The 18,188-nt window shown below is 44.7% G+C and overlaps 1 protein-coding gene across 4 annotated transcripts in view; it reads left to right on the plus strand.

The window, feature by feature from the left end:
* Positions 1-18,188, plus strand: part of LOC139048750 (spermatogenesis-associated protein 20) — a 45,325-nt gene that overhangs the window by 8,361 nt on the left and 18,776 nt on the right. For all 4 annotated transcript variants that reach the window (XM_070523313.1, XM_070523311.1, XM_070523310.1 and 1 more), the window contains exons 4-7: positions 4,049-4,203; positions 7,188-7,334; positions 12,044-12,436; positions 14,575-14,754. In XM_070523313.1, coding sequence (XP_070379414.1) covers positions 4,049-4,203; positions 7,188-7,334; positions 12,044-12,436; positions 14,575-14,754 — 875 coding nt within the window. The remainder of the gene's footprint in view (positions 1-4,048; positions 4,204-7,187; positions 7,335-12,043; positions 12,437-14,574; positions 14,755-18,188) is intronic.

An 18,188-nucleotide genomic window follows, 5' to 3' on the forward strand; every position in this document is an offset into this window, starting at 1 on the left:
TTATTCTTGTACTACTCTTTGATGTATCTGTAACATTGAACTGATGACTTGTGTTATCTTTGCACTTGTTTGTGTACCTGTGCCACTCCTGCCTCGGCTGCCAAAAGGCAGCTGGCAGTAGCGAGTAAAGAAAATTACGTGTGCCCCTTATCAAGACAGTCCATGACAGTTTGTGCTGAATCTTGTAAAAAAAAAAAAGCAGGACATTTGTCACTGTTACATTAGCCCACACTGTAATTAAGTATAATGTCGTTCTTTTTCAATGACTGCTTTTTGTTGGCTGTATGCACTGATCATCATACAAAGCAAAGCGGTGTAATCAATGTGTGTGGGCTTTTAAGGATGGGTATTTAACTAAGTACTGAGCGCCTGAGTTCATTTGATTCTTTTCACATGTAGCATTGTAAGGGCCTCAACTCAAACTGACTTGATGACTTGTGCAGCTTGAGACTGTTCTTTAGGCTTTGCTTGCCCAGAGTCCATGTTCCATATATGTTCTGTGACTTAGCAGATGTTCCACATCTGCTGCCATGGTAGCAAGTGATGCTGGCTAGCATTCCCAGGGCTGTGTTATGCATCATAATTATCTTTATGTAGCGACCACTGCAGGATGAAGGCCTCTCATAGTTACCCTAAAGGGAAGCTGAAGAGTCTGTTGAATTCAATAAGACGCTCATATACGGATGCGGGAACCTTATAAACCATGCAGGTAAAATTTTGGGGGGGATTTTTCACTTAGGAGCGACGCAATCGTCGGTTAAAATTGCGCTGTAGCTCCGCCTCCCGTTGAGCGCCACGCGCTGCTGCTGACACTGACGATGCGAGCGGAGACCGGAAACCGCGGCGTAGTGACGTCAGCACTGGTGTTCCGCTCCTTCGCAGTCTCCGCGACCGTGCCTGACCGGGCTTATTTCTGCGTGCGTGCCGTCCTAATCTGCTTCGCTCGACCCTACACTCCTTTGTTTGTGTGTATATAGGAGTGGTAGTTGATGTGCGCAGCATCAATTGAACTTGTAGGCCGATCATGCCGGCGTTCTGTGCAGCCTACGCTTGCACAAACACCAGCGGCCGCGACGATGTTCCGATGTTCCATCAGTTCCTGCAAGACAAGAAGCTTTCAGCTAAGTGGGAGGCTGCTGTGAAGCGAAACAACTTCAAGCGCTCAAGAACTACAGTGTTCTGCTCTAACAACTTCCGTGACGATTACTACCGGAGTTTATCAATAATGCGTGCTTTGGGTTCTCCTAAAAAAATTATAATTAGCACGCTGAACGGAAGGTGCATGTTCATCTCCCACCCTTGACGCTGGTTTCATTGCCAAGCACCGCGAATTTTCTATTGGCACGTGTGTTGTGAAACAGCCTGCATGCAGCTACCATAACGCAGTTCAAGCGTAAAGTTTGCATGTGTTGGAAAGCCTGCTCACGCCAGGACGCTGCGCTCCCGCTTCTCTCGCACACATAGAGAAACCGACCATCTCACGTAGCCGACGGAATTCGCCGGTTACGAGTAGCATGCGGATGGCACGCTCATGATGGTTCTATACTACACGCGCTACAACAGCTGGTAAACTTTTCCCGCGTTTAAACCGTCTGTGTAGATTACCGACAGCTTTGGGGCAGCGCACAAATGCCGAAGATCGCATCACCGCTTACGTTCTACGAGAAGGCATGCAGGAACATAACACTATACAGTTGTTTGTTTGGAAACATACTTACTGGAACGCTGAATGCAGCTTAGAAAAAAACATACTCGCCAAACAACATTTTCAACACAAGGCGATGCTAACACTTCGCCTTCGTTCACGTGGAAAGCAGTGCTTGAACCAGCATTTTTTGCTTCTTGGAGAAGCCGGCTTTTCACAATCGGCTTGTACATGTAGGGAGTAAAGTATAAACCCCTTACAAGTGATCTTGCACGCGACAGTGACAGTGCGAGAAGCGAGGCGATGGCTGTCGCGTTCACTCGTCGCCTGCAAGCCGAACTCCAAGCGAGCAACGACTTTGAGTGACGACTTCCCAGTATGAGGGCAGCAATATACGCGCAGAAACTAGCGTGGCGCATGCTTTATCAATTTAAGCTGATGTATTTTACTGAAGAAGGAACATAAAATATTTCTGAAGGTCTTGCATTAGGTTCTTATTCTTGCCCGTGTAAAATTGAATAATTTGCTCGTTCCATCTGACAAACAGTAGTATTTGAGTTATGTACATCCAGTTTCGGCTTCACATTATTGGCTAGTCGCTCATAGCATTTCCGGGCGACGAGCGACGAGTTCTAGATTTCTAGAAACGAGCGATCGAGCGACAATACCGAGCGATCTGTTCAAGCAACAGCCTGTTTTGTTGCTCGAAGCCGTCGCCCGTCACTGTCGCGCGCAAAATCGCTCTCGTGGAGTTAGGACTTAATGCTGAACTCCTCAGAGAAACGCAAGCTCTAGAAATTTTCGATGACCGTCTCAGCAAAACAGCACCAAACTACCTTGCACCGTGCTTTGTGTGTAGCGGCAGCAATCAGTCTGGACGAACACCGTTGTTGACGTCACAAGGTGCCCGACCAATCACAGGCGGAAACGAGGCGCGCCAGCTGGGCGTGTCTGCTGCTGCACTTTTTGTCGAAATAAAATATGTTTGCGCTTTCTTTCGCTCAATTTCGATGCGATATTAGAATTCAGAGGGTTGAAAACCACGACGTACAGCTCTTCACTCATTTTTTCTGGAAAAGCTTTCAGCTTCCCTTTAAGTTATCTCTCTCTTTCATCAACGTTGCACACGCATATAATAGCTGGTGTTTTTTTAGCTGTACCATACCTTTAAAATTAGAACAATATAAATGACAGTGACATTTTCGTCACCATTTGTGGGTCCAGATTGCTAACCTCATAGATAAGGAGTAGTTTGTATGTAATATAAGGAAGTTGGATTAATTCAGTTTTTAAATATTAATCTTAGGTAGGGTAGGCTCTAAACTAAGGTGTAAAAGCTGAAATTGTGTTGACATCTTGGGAAGTGGCAGTATTAGTATAATAAAAAAAAATTTTCACCTTGAGCTTCCCTTGCAATATTCAATGCAGTTACTCAGTTAGACAGTTTAACAAAGGAAAATCCGTTTTCTTCACCTTTTCTGTGGCTTCAGGACTTGTTGGCTTTATACAGTAGCTGTACGACTTTGTACGTGATGTTGAGACCCACTGGCCATGGCTCAGTGGCTGAAGCATTTTTCTGCTCAGCCCAAGGGCACACGTTTAACTCCCAGTCCTGGTGGTTACATTTTGCCGGAGGTTGACTTGGCTTTAGTTGCATGTTAAAGAAAAGCCAGGTTGTCTAAATTAATGCGGAGTTCCCCACTACGGCATGCCTCACAGCCAGTGTGTTGCATTGGGACATTAAATGTCACAATTCGACTTGATTTATATTGACACGTGTACTTCTTTATCTTTCTCCGGTGACCGCTTTTCACCAGCTAACAAATGTTAAATGTTATTGCTAGGTGCAGGACGTGCCTGCATGTATCGAAGTTTCTTGAATGTTGTCGATGGTTCTATCCATTGCCTGTTGTCACCGAGCCTCGTGTAATCTCATTGTACTATTTGTGACACAAATTGTGTAGTACTTTCTGGAAGGCTTGCGGTATCAGCGATTACACTGGAACCTTCGATGACTCATGTATAAAAGCCAACGCGTGCTTGACCCAAAAATCAGATTTTCACGGTTTGCTGACTGTATTCACCGCTATCGTTGTGCTTTGAATGTCACTTGCAATTAAGCGCACAAGTTTGCCTAATAAAGAGTTCGATTCATCATTCACAGTTTTGCTACTGTGTTCTTGACCATCACTACAATGTGACAGTATGATGTTGGCTTTATATGGTGGATATTGAGCGCCTCAGTACCCCTGATTCATGTTGTATAAGCGGGGCCTATTTCTTCTTGTTATTTAATGTTATTCGTTATTTGTTAGTGAAAGGGAGTAGTTGGAATAGTGGGTTGTTTGTGACCTTCCCATTGCCTGTCCCCACTAACCTTATGTTGCCTGCGTGCATATGCAGTAGGCTACTCAACGTGCCACTGGTGCCACGTGATGGAGCGGGAGTCCTTTGAGAATGCTGAGATTGCCAAGCTCATGAACGATCACTTCGTCAACGTCAAGGTGGACCGTGAGGAACGGCCGGACGTCGACCGTGTCTACATGACCTACATTCAGGTGTGGTAGTAGTACTGCCACCTTTGTTGGAGTGTAGCATATATATATATATAAAAACGAGAAGAAAGGGGGCTAACCGAGGGGCCCGATTTTTATTAGTCATATCATAAGAAGCCAACAAACACTGACACCAAGGACAACATAGGGCAAATTACTTGTGCTTAATAAATGAAGTAAAGAAACGATAAATTATTGGAAATGAAAGTGGATGAAAAAACAATTTGCCGCAGGTGGGGAACGATCTGACAGCCTTTGCATTTTGCGTGCGATGCTGTACCAATTAAGCTACCGCGGCGCCGCTTCCCCATCCATATTCTTGGGTATTTATGTTTGCTAGTAGAACCCTGGGAGTGTTAGCCAGTGCCACCACTCACAGACCTTGGCGGCGGACGTGGAACGTCCTTTCTGTCGCAGGCGTTACGAGAACATGATCTTTTTGGAGGAGGCAACTGGTCAATAAACCAACACATGCTACCTTAAGGCATCAATGTTGCTGGATTCGAGACCCTCGTTATGTAATAAACGAGAAGAAAGGGGGTTAACCGAGGGGCCCTATTTTTATTAGTCATATCATAAGAAGCCAACAAACACTGACACCAAGGACAACATAGGGGAAATTACTTGTGCTTAATAAATGAAATAAAGAAACGACAAATTAGTTGAAATGAATCAATCTCACCCCCCACCCAACTTTTTTAATCTTCGAAGTCTTACACTGTGGCATCTCTCTTAGCCCCATGTGTTGCTGTGGGATGTTCAACACTTCACTGATTAATAATTGCTTTTTTATTGTACATGGGCACTGTGAAGCCAAGAACCAGACAATCTGCACATTTTCATTTTCACTAAAAGGAACTCAGAGGAGTGCCATCAAGACATTTTTGTGTTAAATGAAGGTTGAAGCCCTCTTAAGTTTTAGAAAGAATACCGGAAAGCTTGGGAGTGTCCAAAATACTTGTTTTTTATTAAACAGTTTCAGCTTTGGTATCCAGGAGCTGGATGGATCTTAAAATAGCGGCTTGCATTAAACAGTTTCAGCTTTGGTATCCAGGAGCTGCATGGATCATAAAATAGCGGCTTGCTCCATCGCTTTTATTCGCTGGAGCTGCAGTGTGCAAGCGCTGCCAGAAGAAATGTGTGCAGCACTTTTGTTTACACTTTTACGGGTGATATCATCATACCCAGCCAAACTACTACACAACATCGGACAGTTTTCCTCTGTGTCATGATTGCATGATTATGTAGATAAAGCCAGGTCCAGAATCTTTGAGACCAACTTGATTGCAAGGTAAAATATCTTTCACAAACTCAGTACATGCTAGGTGCTATTCTGTTACATGTGAAAAGTTCATCGAAAAGGTTTAAGTAGTTCTTTAATTGCCAGTCTGTGTTGTGTCTGCATTTTTTTTCTGTCCTTGTGTACGTTCTTTTACTATTATTGAAATGCAAATAAAAGATAGATATGTGGTTACTCTATAATGGCGATGGCTGCTTCCTTTCACATATTAGCAAAAACAGTAGTAAAAAAAATTTCGTAAGAAGAAACCCAGAGCATGCAGTCCTATGTGCACGCAGACATACAGAGATAAAAGGTGAGGAGAAGTTGCACCACTACGAGTCCCTAAATGTTGTGTGTATGGGGCATTCCAAGTACGTACACGAGGCTGTGATACAGTCTGAGATCAGCAAGTGAACAGATGAGGAAGGTACACATATGAAGTAATGCATGCACAGAGATATGACAGTTAAAAGTGAGCTTCGTTGCAGAATAGGTAAAAAAAGAAAAGAGGAGTCCGACACACATACAGTCTACGCTCGTTGTAACGAACCCACGTACAACAGACTTTCGGATATAATGGACCATATTTCAACCTTAATTTGCTCCACCTGTTTTCTTGATGCAATGAAGTTTGCTTTAAGCAGACAGCGTGCTATCGGCCACAGCAAACAAAATTAGCAGCAATTTTTGTCAAAATTGGTTGCATAAATTGGTTGCTTTTACCATTCAGACATGGGCTGGCAACTGATTTGCAAGGGTCAGCCAACAATTGCGGCTAGATGTCACGCGCGCGCAGGCTAGGGAGGGAGGGCGGAAGCGCGCCGTCTTTTGTGTGCAAGACATGGGGGGGGGGAGGCAAGAGAGGGGGCATTCTACTTAGGTGGCCGCTGCTTACCGTGCGGTCACGCAGGCGCCGCAGCTTGAAAGTGATCTGCGATGTGGACAAAGTGCGCGCCCATGCAGGCATCATCTAGGACGCCATCTGCAATGTTTGCAGAGTGCAGATAGTGCCGGTAGCTTTGTATGTGCTGTGCTTTTGACCTTTCGTTTGCTTTGAAGCGAGGGATGCGTGACGATCAATTTAACCACTGCTGCTGCCATGATTCCTCGCTCCAACATTTTTACAGCGACTTTCCTCATTCATCGAGTGAGATGTGTTCATATTTACCTGTGCGCATGTGACACTGTGCTTGTTAATTTAGTTAGTAAGTTGATGTTTACAACTTTATGCAACTGATAAAACTACTATCTTTACTTTGTATAGCTGTCTACTAATTTACTATCGCAATCGCTCCTTCACCTTTCAGGTGAAGCTGACATTTTCTCTTCCTTTTTCTTTTTTACTTTGGACGCTTGTCACTCACTCTTTGCAATAAGATTGTTACACTTTGCGGCCGAAGTTTCGGAAGTGAGGTGTTTCGGATATTGTGGACTTTGGATAAAATGAAAATTTTTTCTTGGATTATCAGAGTTTGTTCTAATGAGAGTTGACTGTAATATACATAAATATATACATAGCGTATACATACGTACAAATAATGGAAAAAGGGTGTGGTTACAATGTGGTTACTATCCAGCGTACCACCTAGTACACTTTTTAAGTATGCCCGTTGTTTGGAAGAAATGTTCGAGTGTATTCAATGCTTTTAACTGTTGTTTTGGTTATTTGAGGTACGAACATTCCTTTCTTCTCCGTTTGTCGCAGGCCACTTCCGGAGGCGGTGGATGGCCCATGAGCGTATGGCTCACGCCCGACCTGAAGCCGGTCATCGGTGGCACCTACTTTCCTCCCGACGACCGGTACTTTGGCCAGCCTGGCTTCAAGACTCTGCTAACCAACATAGCTGAGCAGGTGTGGCAAAAGTCAGTAATTGTGCCGCACAATTGGGATGAAGTGCGCACTGCAAATGGCAAAGTTGAGCTTTGTTCAGCGAGTGGTCGACCGGGTCTAGTTGGTATGACATTGTATGGCATCAATAAGACATGCACACATTTCCATTTGTCTATTTAAAACTCATGTTCATAAGCACATGTTATAATCATGTTTCAATCAAAGTGTTCATAAACACACGTTTATGAACACTTTTTATTTATTTTCTTCTTTGTGTGAACAGCATAGCGCAGTAAACATAATGAACCCATTTGTTGCATCATGCTGAAACGCCTTACTCTGAACACACAGCTCGAAAAAAGGGTCTTCGCCCAAAGCCAAACAGCAACTGCCCCTTTATTTGTTATGGGCAACTATGTGTGGTAAGAAGGCCACTTGTGGCACCACCTGGAAAACAAACAAGAACTTGCAATGCATTTTCACCCTCTCCAGTCATGTCCAGTCATTGTGCCATGATCCTCCATGATATGCCATGGTGTTGTGTTATTAACATTGAGGCTCATCCTTTGGGCTGCACTCGCACCATAAGCCCGACACAACAGATAGCAACGAGTGTGTGACTTCCAATGTGGCACCGCTAATAGTAGCAAGGGCACAACTGTGATGCAAGTGGCAGCAAGCGTGGCTCTCTTTCTCGTTATACATACATGATGCACATCACATCTCTTATTTTTTATTTTTGTGGTCGGCATCCAGTTTTCAACTACAATGCCTCCCAGCACAGCGGGTGTCTGCAGGCGATGATAGCACCTTGAAGTACAGTGAAGTCCCCTCAAAGCTTCTGCCAATGTCTAGGGGCATCGTCTAAGGTCAGTGTGGAAACAGCTAGCGAAAATTGCCCTTGTAGCAAGCATTTGTTCGTTTGCAAACAACTGATCTTTGATAAAACTGTCTGCCTGCAACCCAGTGTTGCACGAAGCTGAGAACTTGCCTACAGCTGTAAAGTATATATCCACAGATTCATCTGGCAACTGGGTGCACCGTCCAAATTGGTACTTCTTCACTATAACATGGTGGCATCACAGTAAGTGTCAAGCGTCGCGAGGGCAGTGAGATAATCGTCAGACTCACTCATACTACTATAAAGGAGCAGAACAAAATGTATGATCATCAGGCAACATCAATGGTCAAGCACCATTTCAAGAAATAATTCAACTTTGTGAACAAAAATATTAGCATTAGGGGAATTTACATTATTTGGCAGCCTATTGTGGTTACTTTAGAAATTTTGTGACTACTTTTTTATCTTGGCACCTGGCAACTTGGCACAGGTGTGTGACTGTGGAACACACCACCCATGCAGCAATAACAACACTAACGGCATGGTCCGCTAGGGTTTTGCAGTAGATAAGCTGGCCTCTGGGAATCTCCGAGTATAAAGTTTATTTTTTTTTTTACAAACTCCGCTAGAGGGAACTGTGGCATTAATGTCCATGGGAGCCAGCAAGCGTGGTTGTTCAGCCAGCATGGTAATGATGGTTGTAACGTGAATTTGCCTGAACTTCATCTATCAGGGATCAAATGGCTTTTGGTCTTTGGATATTGATCATTTTCTGCAAGATATTCTGTTATAGATGCAACTACAATTTGCAGTGATTGTGCATATGAACAGACCCATTGCCTTGCTGCGTATGGAAAACTATGATTGCTTGGAAATTTGGAAAGATGAAGGGTATTACACTAGAACCTCGTTGGTATGTTCCCGTTACGTACATTTTCCCGGCGCCAACATTCGCAGTCAAAAACATAAAAAATGACTAAATAGAGTTGCACTCGTATTTTACTGGTTCATACATTCTCGGAAAACACGGTATTTAGGCGCCAACATTCACTACATCGCCAAACTGTGATTGCATGATACGTTTTCCAGTCACTAGATCCCACGTAAACAAAAAAATGCGCTAGGTGCGCACAATTGAGAAGAGTATATCGCTGCTTGCCGCAGCAGCTTGACCACAATACTCGCCCACCCGTCTCGCGTGAAAACTCCGGCACGCACACAGTTTCTAATTACGGTACCAGCAAATCTTCTCCGGGGTTGTTGCACGCGAAATTCACATGCTATCACTGCCAATCCTATTGCAATAAGCACCTTCGCCTATCTGTTTCACAGTGCATAGTGCCATCATAAGTGTAGTGCACACTTTTAATAGGCAATAACCAAAACATGCCGCTGTTCCCTGCTGCAGACGGCGATCGTACTATACGTTTTCCATCTTCTAGATGCCATGTGATTCCATATGATCCAAAAGTCCATGGTCGAGAACAGTATTTAGCTGTCCGTCTAATGTGAAAACGACGGTGTACACAGTTTCTTGTTCTAGTACCCGCACATCTCTGCCCTGGTCGTTGCACGCTGCACTCACAGCTATCTCTGCCATATCTATTGTGACAAGCATTTTCACCTATCTGTTTTACAGTGCATGGCGCGTAGTGCCATTGGTAGCATACTGCATGCTTTTAGTAGGCGATAATCCAAATGTGCTGCCATTCCCTGCTGCAGGCGGCACGATGTGGGCATCACACTTTGCTTTGGTGGCATCCAGTGTCGCCCACCAGTTCGATTTCGCTTCACTTTCCTGTCGCCCTCTTAAAACACCACGCAATAGGAATAGAACAAAAAGTGTCTCGGGCCACTGGAGCACCACCAGCTCGACGTGCGTTGGCGTCTCGTGCCGCAACGATCCATGCGGCGCTTTGCATTTTGCAGATGTAACAATAGTTCAGTCTGTCAAGTTTTTTAGGTACTTTGGATCGTATGTTTTCCCGGTTAGTATGCTTTTCTCTCATGTTTTTCCCAGAACGTATGGATGAGGTTCTACTGTAAATCATGGACACAAAAACTTAAGAAGCCACAAGCGCAAAGGTCAGATAAATCTATGTATGTACTAACCATCATTCTCCTGGTAGCTAAACAATTATGGCACCAGAGTTCCCTCTAGTATATTTTTTGTAGGAAACCCTGTATGGCTTCGGGAACCTGGGGACAGTCGAGGCAGGCCAGGGGAATGTGAGCAAGTGCAGGGCTGGGATCATTGACCTTCGAGCCACACTGCCACCTCCCTGCCATCATAGCTGAGCTTCCAGTCAGTTCTTAGCCTTCTCGAGCACCGCCAATTTATTTGATTGCACGAGCTCGAGGTTTCTCTCACGCTATTTCTTTGCTCGCCACCAAATGTACTTGTTGTAGGCTTCCCATATTCTGCACTCATCTGACAAAGCAAGACGAGGGAAAACATCGCCCTATGTATTTTTGCAATGCCTGCCCAGCTGGTTCCTTGTGACGGCGTCAGACTTGCAGACATTTTGTACCTGTTGTTGCTAGAGCATGGACAACTTTCAATGGGTGTTGCCACTCTGTGCCTGCTCCTTTGCTTTCATGTAACATGCGAAGAAAGAAAGCTGTTGTGGTCCTAATTGTGTGCAACTGCTGTGATTGTGGTGCCTTCAAAGTGGCCCTCGATCATGTCATTAGGCAGGCATAAAAAAAAATACATACGGCTATGGTGAAACTTATGGGGGAACCAGGGACTCTTTTGATAAAGCTTCTCTTATGCACATGTTATCCACAGTTAGCCATGGATGTAACAATAATCTCATTAGCATGCTGTTTTCACTTGTATGTGGCAAACTCTCAAACACTAACCAGTGAGGAAACTCTTATATTTAAGAGCAGTCTTGCAAAGGTAGGTCGACGTATCATATTGTCACATTGTCGTGACAGGGAAGAACTACAGTGGCACAATGCAAATCACGAAACTAACTGTTTATTAGAAGAATCTGTGCCCAGAAAAACAAGTAACACTCAGCGCAATGATAGCAGTGAGCACACTCGCTGTTCGTCAAAAATATGACCTGCGGGTCATGCACGTTGACTTTTTATGTGTGACTCGTCGAAGGTTACAGCGTAATCATTAGAGATCAGGAGCCTTCCAGAATTCACAGCACTATTTGTGTCATGCATGTAATACGATTACACTAGATTTGGCAACAACATAGACAGTAGATAGAATTGGTGACAACAGTCTTGGTGACAGAATTGGTGACAACAGTTGTTAGCAGGTGATAAACGATCACTGCAAAAAGACAGACAGGTATGCGCGACACTATCCAGGCTGTTAGCATAGTTTGTATTCAGTACTAGTACAAAGAAACTACATATATAAACTGTCTTCACGTTTCATTGGCTATGACGTGCTGCTGCAAATAAGGCCGCAGGCGCGATTCCAAACTGTGTCAGGCAGATTTCGGTGGGGCAAAATACATAATGCGCTTATGAATCTTTCTTTAGGTGCACATTAAAAAATACCAGGTGGTCAAAATTAATCTGCAGCCCTCCAGTAAGGTGTCCCTCATAACCCGTTGTGCATGGTTCGGTGCATTATAACGTGCAATTTAATTTCTTTTAAAAATTTATGTGGGCCTTCACTTATAGGTATGTTAATATCTTCGGTATTGTGGGACAGCATCCAAAAAGATGTAAGTGGACGTTCCACGTTCAAGGGCCCAAGAGACCAGCCATCGATGTAGTTTAGGCTGACCAGTCGTAGAGATGGCCCGAGCGCTAGCCTGGTGGTGTGACATGTTTTGTACTGTCTATGTCGTCTATGGGAAATGCTGCTTACTGCAGTGACCTTCAGTGTTGACCCACCACTCCATCGCATCTGCAGTGGAGGCAGAACCGGACCAAGCTCATCGACCAGGGAGACCGCATCTTCCAGATCCTGCAGCAGACGTCCGATGTGCGCGTGTTTGGCGGGGAGGGCGTGCCCGCCTCCCCTCGAGGCAGCGAAGGAAACCTGAGGTGCCCGTTTGCGCCCGACGTTGCCACCACCTGCTACCGGCAGCTGGAGCGGTCGTACGACATGATCATGGGGGGCTTCGGGCGGGCCCCAAAGTTCCCCCAGTGCGTCAACCTGAACTTCCTGTTGCGATACCGCGCCGTGCTCCTCCAGGGGTTGCCCCCGTCGGAAGTGAAGGCAGCCGTGGACAAGGCGCTCGAGATGACTGTCCACACGCTGATCATGATGGCACAGGGTGGGATCCACGACCACATTGGAAAGGCAAGCGCACGCTTTGATTGGGCATTAACCGTTTGAACCCCAAGCACGAGCTATGCTCGTCCTAACAATTTGGACCAATATTGCCAGGGATGTGAGCTCTTCTTGTCCTTGCAGCGTCTTCAATTGTATTAGTCATCGGGAACAAGTCGAGTGGGTTTGCTCATTTCACTGCCTGCTGCTGAGTTCAGGCACTTGTGCATATTATTTTGTGTATATTTGTTTCATTGTCATGTGTTGAAAGAACATAACTGAAGACGCTTATGTATTATTGCAAGAACTACATGCTTAAAACACAGTTTGTTATTCAGTGTCCTCATTGAGTATGAGAAATAGAGCACGTGTATTTATTATTTTCTTTATGAGCATGCTATGTGCAAACCCTCTGGAGGTAAGAGAAAATTTTGCAGTTCTTTTTTCAGTTCTTGACAGGAACGTTTTTGGAAGATAAAGGTACAGGCCACTTGAGGCCGCTTTAGAAGCACAATGACTAAGATTCTTTGTTCTTAGGGAAACTGGAGGAACTAACTAATCTTCGAGAAACTTCTTAGATGTAGGGATCTTGAGCATTGTTTGGGGAAAGAAGGAAATTGGCTCAAATTTGGGGAAATTTCACTATTTTACACCAGGCTTTTCACTTTTGGCTAGTAATATGTGCAGTGGGGACCATTTTTGGTTTTGACATACTTTTCATTGTTTATGTGGAGTTATTTTGTGCCATATTGAATTTGTTGAGTCATCACTGTCTGTATGGATAAAACAAACAAACAAGAAAGCTCCACATTCTGAGTGCACGGCGTGTAGTTCTATTTAGAAGAGGTTTTCTTTTTTTCATCCTTTGGCTGTGATTGGTTTTTGTGCATGTAAATGACTGCACAATTAAAATTTATTTAAGGAAGCTTAGAAGAAATTTGTGTCATATAATTTACTGTCATTGTGCGTAAAAATCTACAGAGTTTCATCTCAGGTGAGAATGAAATGAGAGTGGACAACATGGCGCTTACAAAAAAAAAAGCTAGGAAAAGTGACGTGCATACTTTGGGAATATCTGAATGCTTGGGGAATACATGGAAGTATAGATCTTTCTAAATTTCTCAAGGACATGTAGAGAATTCGGAAATAAGAGTTGGAGTTGAATTGTCTCCTAAAATTGAGCATTGTTATGTGATTTGGTTCTTGAACAGGACTTGCATTTAAGCTAGTTGGTACTAGTGGTTCATTTCTTACTTGAGCAGCCTGCGGAAGATGAGAGACAGGAAGAGTGTGTCATCATCTTTCCCTTTATCCCTCGTCTTCAGCATCCTGCTTAGGTCAAAAGTGACTCTTGATCACCTGAGTGTCCTTGGATACCCTGACCACAAGTTGTGCGCAGGGACAGCTGGACAGTTGTCCGGGGTGTCCTTACCTCTCAGGGCTGGCCTTACAGTCATCAGGGGTGATTTTTCAAGACCAAAGCGGGGATGTTGGGATGTTGATTTTTTAGTCTGCTCAGGGCTGCTTAAATATTTGTTTTCTGCCCCAGAAGCATACTCACCTCGTTTTCCCCAGTGCTGCGATGAGGTACAGTGATGTTGCAGCTACATCCTCCTGCATACCTGCCAACTTCCCAAGTTTTCCATAAGGTCTACAAATTTGGGATTGTTCTATGAATTTAATTTATGAACATTGCGACAAGTTTCACGAAGAATAAACTGTTCACAAAATTGTTTCCCTTGTAAGGTTCGAACCCTACCATAGGAAGTCTTATGATGGTTAAAGGATGCCAGTGGGGTACTTGCTTCGAGCAAGTTTATTCAGACAAGTTCCTATAGCAGGCAAAGTCAGCAACGGCAAAACCACTGGAAAATTCAGTGTGCTGCTTGTCATTCTCTGCTAGTACAGGCTTGATGCTGAGGTTGTGCTGCATCCCAAGGTAAGCCATTGTTCATCGTGAGATGCATAGGCATCCCACAAAAGGCGTGCTCTCAGGGCTGACAAAAAAATGATTGCATGCTATCTTCCCTCCCCCACTCCCATTGCTGTGTTTGCAGGATTTTCATGAATTTTAATGTTTGCAGCTTGGTGCTATGCTTACAGCCCCGATGGCCATGAAGCTCACTGTTGGAAAAATGTGTTACCAGCTTTCTGTTTTCGTCATGCAGGGTTTCCACCGCTACGCAACAGACGGTAAATGGCACGTGCCGCACTTTGAGAAGATGCTGTACGACCAGGCTCAGCTGGCCCGTGCTTACAGCGAGGCCTACCAGGTGACTCACGACCGGCGGCTACTGGATGTGGCACGTGACATACTGTGCTACGTCGAACGGGACCTGAGCCACCCGGTGGGTCATGCGGAGCTTGCCTTTGGTGAAACAATCAAGGAATGGTAGATATTGATTTGGAGTCTAGATGAAAGAACTTGTTGTGCAAATGCTTGTATCATCATCATCATCAGCCTGGTTATGCCCACTGCAGGGCAAAGGCCTCTCCCATATTTCTCCAACCACGGTCATGTACTAATTGTGGCCATGCCGTCCCTGCAAATTTCTTAATCTTATCCGCCCACCTAACTTTCTGCCGTCCCCTGCTACGCTACCCTTCCCTTGGAATCCAGTCCGTAACCCTTAATGACCATCGGTTATCTTCCCTCCTCATTACATGTCCTGCCCATGCCCATTTCTTTTTCTTGATTGCAACTAATATGTCATTAATTCGCGTTTGTTCCCTCACCCAATCTGCTCTTTTCTTATCCCTTAAAGTTACACCTATCATTCTTCTTTCCATAGCTCATTGCGTCGTCCTCAATTTGAGTAGAACCCTTTTCGTAAGCCTCCAGCTTTCTGCCCCGTAGGTGAGTACTGGTAAGACACAGCTATTATACACTTTTCTCTTGAGGGATAATGGCAACCTGCTGTTCATGATCTGAGAATGCCTGCCAAACGCACCCCAGCCCATTCTTATTCTTCTGATTATTTCCGTCTCATGATCCGGATCCGCAGTCACTACCTGCCCTAAGTAGATGTATTCCCTTACGACTTCCAGTGCCTCGCTGCCTATTGTAAATTGCTGTTCTCTTCCGAGTCTGTTAAACATTACTTTAGTTTTCTGCAGATTAATTTTTAGACCCACTCTTCTGCTTTGCCTCTCGAGGTCAGTGAGCATGCATTGCAGTTGGTCCCCTGAGTTACTAAGCAAGGCAATATCATCAGCGAATCGCAAGTTACTAAGGTATTCTCCATTAACTTTTATCCCCATTTCTTCCCAATCCAGGTCTCTGAATACCTCCTGTAAACACGCTGTGAATAGCATCGGAGAGATCGTATCTCCCTGCCTGACGCCTTTCTTTATTGGGATTTTGTTGCTTTCTTTATGGAGGACTACGGTGGCTGTGGAGCCGCTACAGATATCTTTCAGTATTTTTACATACGGCTCGTCTACACCCTGATTCCGTAATGCCTGCATGACTGCTGAGGTTTCGACAGAATCAAATGCTTTCTCGTAATCAATGAAAGCTATATATAAGGGTTGGTTATATTCCGCACATTTCTCTATCACCTGATTAATAGTGTGAATATGATCTATTGTTGAGTAGCCTTTACGGAATCCTGCCTGGTCCTTTGCTTGACAGAAGTCTAAAGTGTTCCTGATTCTATTTGCGATTACCTTAGTAAATAGTTTGTAGGCAACGGACAGTAAGCTGATCGGTCTATAATTTTTCAAGTCTTTGGCATCCCCTTTCTTATGGATTAGGATTATGTTAGCGTTTTTCCAAGATTCTGGTATGCTCGACGTTATGAGGCATTGCGTATACAGGGTGGCCAGTTTCTCTAGAACAATCTGCCCACCATCTTTCAATAAATCTGCTGTTACCTGATCCTCCCCAGCTGCCTTCCCCCTTTGCATATCTCCCAAGGCTTTCTTTACTTCTTCCGGCGTTACCTGTACCTGGGATTTCAAATTCCTCTAGACTATTTTCTCTTCCATTATCGTCGTGGGTGGCACTGGTACTGTATAAATCTCTATAGAACTCCTCAGCCACTTGTACTATCTCATCCATATTAGTAATGATATTGCCAGCTTTGTCTCTTAACGCATACATCTGATTTTTGCCAATTCCTAGTTTCTTCTTCACTGTTTTTAGGCTTCCTCCGTTCCTGAGAGCATGTTCAATTCTATCCATATTATACTTCCTTATGTCAGCTGTCTTACGCTTGTTGATTAACTTCGAAAGTTCTGCCAGTTCTATTCTAGCTGTAGGGTTAGAGGCTTTCATACATTGGCGTTTCTTGATCAGATATTTCGTTTCCTGCGATAGTTTACTGGTATCCTGCCTAACGGAGTTACCACCGACTTCCATTGCACGCTCCTTAATTATGTCCACAAGATTGTCGTTCATTGCTTCAACACTAAGGTCCTCTTCCTGAGTTAAAGCCGAATACCTGTTCTGAAGCTTGATCTGGAATTCCTCTATTTTCCCTCTTACCGCTAACTCATTGATCGGCTTCTTATGTACCAGTTCCTTCCGTTCCCTTCTCAGGTCTAGGCTAATTCGAGTTCTTACCATCCTGTGGTCACTGCAGCGCACCTTGCCGAGCACGTCCACATCTTGTATGATGCCAGGGTTAGCGCAGAGTATGAAGTCTATTTCATTTCTGGTCTCGCCGTTCGGGCCCCTCCACGTCCACTTTCGGCTATCCCGCTTGCGGAAGAAGATATTCATTATCCTCATATTATTCTGTTCCGCAAACTCTACTAATAACTCCCCCCTGATATTCCTAGTGCCTATGCCATATTCCCCCACTGCCTTGTCTCCAGCCTGCTTTTTGCCTACCTTGGCATTAAAGTCACCCATTAGTATAGTGTATTTAGTTTTCACTCTACGCATCGCCGATTCCACGTCTTCATAGAATCTTTCGACTTCCTGGTCATCATGACTGGATGTAGGGGCGTAGACCTGTACAATCTTCATTTTGTACCTCCTATTAAGTTTCACAACAAGACCTGCCACCCTCTCGTTAATGCTATAGAATTCCTGTATGTTACCAGCTACATTCTTATTAATCAGGAATCCGACGCCTAGTTCCCTTCTCTCTGCTAAGTCCCGGTAGCACAGGACGTGCCCGCTTTTTAGCACTGTATATGCTTCTTTTGGCCTCCTAACTTCACTGAGCCCTATTATATCCCATTTACTGCCCTCTAATTCCTCCAATAGCACTGCTAGACTCGCCTCACTAGATAACGTTCTAGCGTTAAACGTTGCCAGGTTCATATTCCAATGGCGGCCTGTCCGGAGCCAGTGATTCTTAACACCCTCTGCAGCGTTGCAGGTCTGACCGCCGCCGTGGTCAGTTGCTTCGCAGCTGCTGGGGACTGAGGGCCGGGGTTTGATTGTGTTGTTCATATAGGAGGTTTTGGCCAAGTACTGCACCAGGGTGGCCAATCCTGCTCTGGTGAGGGAGTGCGTTACCGGTTCTGGTCACCGGGATCAGGCCACACTCCAGGCCTGTTTATGCAATTTTATCAACACGCAGATTTCTTTTTTTTTTTTAATCCGGTGGAAAATTGCCGGCACCGGGATTCGAACCACGGACCTCTTGCACGCGAGGCGGGTGTTCTACCTCTACGCCACCGCTGCACTTACGCCACCGCTGCACTTGAAAATGCTTGTAAATGCACCCAAAATGCTTGATCTAGTGTCCGCTTGGCCACTCAACACTAGTTTCAGTTGACACAATACAGGTGTCAAATGAAAGAAGATGCACCGTAGGGCACTGGA

The sequence above is a fragment of the Dermacentor albipictus genome, chromosome 8, assembly GCF_038994185.2.
Source record: "Dermacentor albipictus isolate Rhodes 1998 colony chromosome 8, USDA_Dalb.pri_finalv2, whole genome shotgun sequence".
NCBI classification, from domain to species: Eukaryota; Metazoa; Arthropoda; class Arachnida; order Ixodida; family Ixodidae; genus Dermacentor; species Dermacentor albipictus.